We start from the raw sequence: 6,210 nt of genomic DNA, 5'->3' as shown, positions 1-6,210 counted from the left end.
TTTAATTCTAATAACTAATAAGTAATAGGTAAGATGTTTGTAGAAATGCATACATTATTGTACCTTAATCTATATCAAAAATTAAAATGGGTCTATTAGTCTGAAAAAGCGGTACATTTGATATTCCCTTAATTAGTATTGTATTTATTCAATTAATTAATAAAATAAATAATAATTAATCAATAACTTAAATATGTTAACGACACAGATATAATATACTAATACGTATTAGTATATATCTGTGGTTAACGATGAGTTTTATTTATTGATATACAATTTTTTCTTAGAATTTCGAAAAAAAGATGAGTAGAAATCTGAAATGACAAACAGCGCCAAACGTACTCGGTTTTCGGGAGCAGAATATAAGAAATTGCGAACTTGTGAACTATTTAAATGTAATTAAAAATAAAATTCTTATCCTTTAATTGTCTATAGTCGAATAAAAATATTTATTTTGTGAATTATAAATTATAACTATAACGTACACGGTACACCTACTGTAACTTGAACTCGAAGTAGACGTGAATATGTTTGAGGATATGGTTAAGGGGAAATAGAGAGATCAAAACGAAAGGGCGTCAAATTTTGATTTTGCCTATGTACACATTTTGTCTAGAGCCTGAGCGTGTAGTTACTAGTAGTGGCACAGTTTTGTTTTTTCTTACAGAAAACTTTCATATCATATTATGATATTTCGCATCTATTTTGTAAACTTCACTTGTATATAGTTATATAATCATTTTTCAAATATCTATATTCATACCAGTTTATAATGTTTGGATTATTAAAACGCTTTAGAATGTTTCATTATGTTATGTATTTTTAAGGTGGGTCCATCTCTATAGGTATAATAACTAATAAGTAATAACTATTTCGAAAGCAACACACAACGACAACAATTATTTCTTTGAATTATTATTAAACGCTGAATCGTTATAGTCAGAACTGTTAGAAAAGATTTTGTCAAAATGCAATCTAAAAAAAAATATTATTTAATGAGATTGGTATTGGGATATTTAGAATAACTAAGTTATGTCACTGGACGGGCTCTGCATAATCGCCTATCTAAAGTTGCTCACTTTACACAAAGATTTACCAACCTAAACATTTTTTTTTTTTTATGTTTGACATCATTTAGTTACAAATATATTGTGATGTTTTGTGCTAAAGAAGATGGAAGAATCATAATTTCAGTATAACGTAGTTTTTTTTTTTTTTAAATATTTTGATAAGAATTTAAAATATTTAAAAAAAAAAACCTAACACTTTAGAAAAATTCTGGTTCCACTAACGTTTTTCAGTACATAATATAACACAACACATGCGTACAACAAAAAATTAGAAAATATGTATTTCCAATAATACGGTTTGTTGATTGGTTTGAGAGTAAAAAAACCTATTATCAATACTGTAGAATATAAGTTAATTATGTGCCAATTCGATATTTTAATTATTAAATTCAAAAAGTAAAATATCACAAGTTTTAGAGCTAATCGTCGAATATTGAAAATAAAATATCGAAAATTGACTCGTACATTTGATTATCCTTGATTAATGTTTTTAACTTTTTTATTATATTTACATACTGTATGTCAAATGATTTATAAGACATTTAGCATCAAAATGAGAATGAGGACGAAGCATTTATGTGAATGTCAATTGTCAATTTGACTTTTTAGCTTTTTCCGTAGGTTTGCAGTGTTACCGGTGATGTAGGTAATAATAATGTCATATTAATATATTTATTTTTCGTAATTATCAATTAATAATAGGTATATTTTAAATTTTTAAAAATTGTTCTTTTTTTCCCTAGTCTTTTTTACCGATTACCCTTTAAATTGGGTAGGTACATAAATACATAATATCATGCATAATTGATAAGTATTAAATAATTGAATAACTTGTTTTATTTTTATTAATTCAGGTATAATAGTATATTAATCTCGATGACTCAATAACAATTATTGTTATCCTGTTATTCATTCATCTTCAATTCTGAAATAAATACGTTTATTAAAACTCCTCGTAAGATATGCATAGGCAATAGAATATGCAGTATTTCGGGTACATGCCGTATCAGAATTCAAAATTGATAAGTGGTAAATGTACAGAGAACATTCAGCCATCTATAAAAATATAGAAAAATATAGTATCAGCTACTGGTTTTATAATATTAAAATTTAAAAATTATTATCTGTGCCCTGTGCTAGTACTTCTTCTGTTTCTCGGTTTGTCATGAAAATATATTGAACTATTGGAATACTAAACATGACAAATAAGATCTTATTTGTCATGATATTAAAGTCGAAGACATGAACCATTGTGCTCGGCTATTAGTAACTACTAATAACTAATTACTGCTATAGTGTTATTTGGTTTTAAAAAAGTGTTATGCGACTTGGTGCGTGCCCATCAGAGATCTAGAACCGAAAAACTCGTCGAATTTACCTTATACTTAGTATCTATCTATACAAATTACAAATATGTGCAATCGATCTACAACTATAGATGAAATGTAAGTTTTTATTTTTTATTAATACCATATTTAGCGTAGGTATTATAGGTACCTGTCTAGTGTCTATACTCTTAAAAACATTTTTAAATCTCTTTAGTCAGTACCTAGTTCAACATTACTTGAACTAAAATGATTAAGGTAACCTGTAACCCATACATTTATTTTTTAATCATTCATAAATAAATATAATATGTAATAATATAGTTTTCTGATGTTTTTCTTATTATGCAGTGTTAAAGATCGGTTAAGTATACGACTAATTGAAACCAAGTGGGTCGATAAAGTAGAAAACTTAATTTACTTTGCACTTCAAAAACGAAATGAAGGGGGCCAAGATTTAACTACTGTTAAATTTGAAGAATTGTACCAGGACATTAGTGCAATGGCTCGTGGTATGTGTTTACAATTATGAATTATTCAAACAAATTTATTATTGTCTAATATTCAGTAGTACTTACATATTATATTATTTGAAAATGTTTTAAATAATTATAACTTATATATAAATGATAAATATATATTTTATATGTTTATAATCACAAATCATAATGCAATGTTTGTTTATATTTTTGATCATTGGCTAAATTCTTATTTAGGTAACAGTCCTACTCAAGTAGTCAACTTTATGATCTTACTGAAAGTTGAATCTTCAATTTACTCATAAATTTTACATAACTGTAACAGTGTAGCTATGAAATAATTTTGGAAACATTTTACTGGGAAATCATTGCAGTAAATTGAATAACTTTTTTATGACTATATAAAATGTTAGATATCACAAAACATTTAATAACTAATAATTATTTATACTTAATTAAGTATTTTTATTTCAAATTTATAAACAATTAATTTTTTTACATTTAATGTTTTCTTGTTTTTGTATTTCCCGTAGTTAATAATTACCTAATGAAAATTTTAAAAAAAAACTTATTTAGCACATATTTGACTTATATTCACTGACTAATTTTAATTATTAATATATTAGTTTAAGCATTTAATATTAGTATATAGGTATATTCTCAATGATATTAGTTTACTTCCACTGTATTATTTATAAACCCATGCTAAATCTATTATGTTTAAGCTATACATTGTGCAATACATTTTGTTTTTAATTTTATTTTTAGATGTGTTACCAGTTAAAATAGAAGAAGAGTTGCATGAAAAAATGAATGACTTTCTATCATCAAATATTGATGGATGTGATAACCCTTATACTATGAATTTATCGGAGTCTAATTCTCCTAGTGCAGTAAATGTTGATACTACTACTACTACTGATGGTTCCTCTGATATGTTAAATGATATCCTTGATATTACTTTAGATGTTACTACTAATGAAAAAACAAAAATCCGTTAATATTCATATCACTGATTAAAATTATTGGTTGTACATTGTACAGTATATGACATAAAATAAAATGTTCAATTTCTAATTTATATTCTGAATCATATTTCTAACATTTTGAAAAATTATTTAAACTCATTTCTGGTACATCTAAAAGTAATAATATTTGAATATTTGAATTAAAATCGATTTTCTTTTATTATCCAAACAAATTAACATTATCATAATAGACATAATAAGTACTTACCTGCAATAATTGATCTAGGTTTCTTAATATTGAATTGGTATTCATTTCATTTAACCAAATATTTTTTTACATTTATAAACTAAATAATAAGGGAACTGTCAGTGGCATAGCGTTGGTTTGAAAATGTTAAGTACTTAAATCAATGAGTAGTGGTGGGCTCCATCCCCTACTCTGCACCATTTGGTTTTTATTCATATCATTTTAAACATAAACATGTTTTTACTTAATTTTAAATCATAATGATTATTGGTAGATAAATAACATTACATTTATATACATAATAATTTATAGACCACAATGGTCTACAAGCGTTCTATGTTTTCTCATTGATATTATTGATAAGAAATATAAATAGTTGTCACTGGAAGTATGCAATTTCTAATCGGCATATTGCCTACATAATAAACATAGTACCTAGGTATTAGGTATCATTTTACTATATTACTATGGTGTGGTGGAGACTACTAGATAATCCCTTAAATATTAAATTATAAAATACTATGTAATAATAATACATTTTTCAACGCTACACCACTGTATTTTGTTGTAATATTGCTTAGTGATTACTAATGCATTATGTATTAATGTATACTATTAAAAAATTAAAAACATTTTGAATTGTATAATTATTTGACTAAAAAATGTATAGTTGTATGAACTATCTACCTAAGTTTACCTTGAAATTTGGAACAGAATTTATGTTTTACAAAAACTAATTTGTAATTTGTATCCTTATGAAAATTGTCTTACTGTAATAGTGTTAAAAATACTCAAAATATTATAAACTGTGTAACATCAAATTTTGCTGAACTAGTAGAATCTCTTGAACTTATCTATTTTTAATGGTAAATATGGTATTAAGTTCATAAGTTAATTAGACAATTTTTAATTTTGTAACTAGTTATGTTAAAAAGTAAAAAAAAAATTAACTTTTTAAATTTTGGCTCTATTTATATAGATTTTAAATAGTCATAGACACTATCAGTGATATACTCAGTGAACTGTAACATTTTCCAGAGGCAACTTACAAATATCCCAAGTATTAATGCATAATAATAATATAACTAATTAATAATTATATTTCAGTTCATTATATTGACTACCTATTGAGTATATCATATTACATTTACTAGAAGACCCACTGGCTACCACACACAACACACCCCTCTATTTAAGAAAAATCTCAGTGGCAATGTGTCTGAAGACTGAGATTACCGTTCACCAGTCCCTTGGATATACTGATATATACCTACGCATTATCGATCATAAGCTGTGTGAATAATTTTTGTTAGGGTATTGCAAGAGAAGCGTATAACACTACTGTTGTCGCAGAATAACTACCTATTCTGTAAGGAAAGTGGAGCGATATGAATGAGTGTGGATGGCTAAAAAGAATTTAAGGTTCAAAGGTTCAAAAGATTATCCCTCTTCGACAATCAATACCCATAGGCTATAATACTATATAACATATACAAATTACAAATACAGCGAAACCTCTAAATAACGGACACTCTTGGTCTCTAAAATTTTGTCCGCTATTCACAGTGTTCATATTATAGAAAGTTTGTAGTTAGTTCCCAAGAAAACGTCCGCTATCGGTAGTTGTCTGTTAAACGACGTTTCATTGTACACGTAATATTTTATCATGTCGGTGCATAGTGCATGTGTTTGGTGTTCTTCAATATCAATTGTACCGATTTGTCTAGACTAACTACCTGAAATAAATACTTATCTACAACTTTTGGCGCCAGTGAATTTATCACGAAATTTATATAAAATGTGTTGACGTTGATAGTCAGTTTAATTAAATTGTAAAAAAAATACCTTGGTACAAATATAGTGAATTTTTTAATTTGTTCAATACAGTATGTCGTTCTAGAGTGTAAAACTTCTAAATTTTTTTAGTTAAATTAAATTATTGAGAATTAGTGTTAAAAAACATATGTCTTGAGATGAATTCGTCCAAGGTTCAATTATTTCATTTATTGAAGTAATGGTAACTTACTGACTTCACAAATTATCACATATTTTTCAACTCATATAACGTCCGGCGCGGCGGCTCAATTGACGTATACACTTTTTTATACCTACCTAAATATC

General features: G+C 26.2%; 1 protein-coding gene across 1 annotated transcript; it reads left to right on the top strand.

Annotated features, from left to right (window-relative positions):
* Nucleotides 1–2,093: 2,093 nt before the first annotated feature.
* Nucleotides 2,094–5,178, top strand: LOC132946465 (uncharacterized). Its single transcript, XM_061016474.1, has 3 exons — nt 2,094–2,515; nt 2,747–2,907; nt 3,643–5,178. Exons 1-3 carry the CDS (start codon nt 2,484–2,486, stop codon nt 3,873–3,875), a joined length of 426 nt encoding a protein of 141 aa, XP_060872457.1. The 5' UTR covers nt 2,094–2,483; the 3' UTR covers nt 3,876–5,178.
* Nucleotides 5,179–6,210: the final 1,032 nt, after the last annotated feature.

Source organism: Metopolophium dirhodum, chromosome 6, assembly GCF_019925205.1.
Source record: "Metopolophium dirhodum isolate CAU chromosome 6, ASM1992520v1, whole genome shotgun sequence".
Taxonomy (NCBI): domain Eukaryota; kingdom Metazoa; phylum Arthropoda; class Insecta; order Hemiptera; family Aphididae; genus Metopolophium; species Metopolophium dirhodum.
Note: the sequence above shows the minus strand (reverse complement) of the source record. Positions and strands in the feature narration are given on the sequence as shown.

Bases quoted from the DNA above. Each gene is read 5' to 3' on its own strand.
- LOC132946465 (XM_061016474.1), top strand. From the start codon at position 2,484: ATGTGCAATCGATCTACAACTATAGATGAAAT. The intron at 2,516-2,746 runs GTAAGTTTTTAT...CTTATTATGCAG, and splicing joins TCTACAACTATAGATGAAAT to TGTTAAAGATCGGTTAAGTA. The intron at 2,908-3,642 runs GTATGTGTTTAC...TTTTATTTTTAG, and splicing joins CATTAGTGCAATGGCTCGTG to ATGTGTTACCAGTTAAAATA.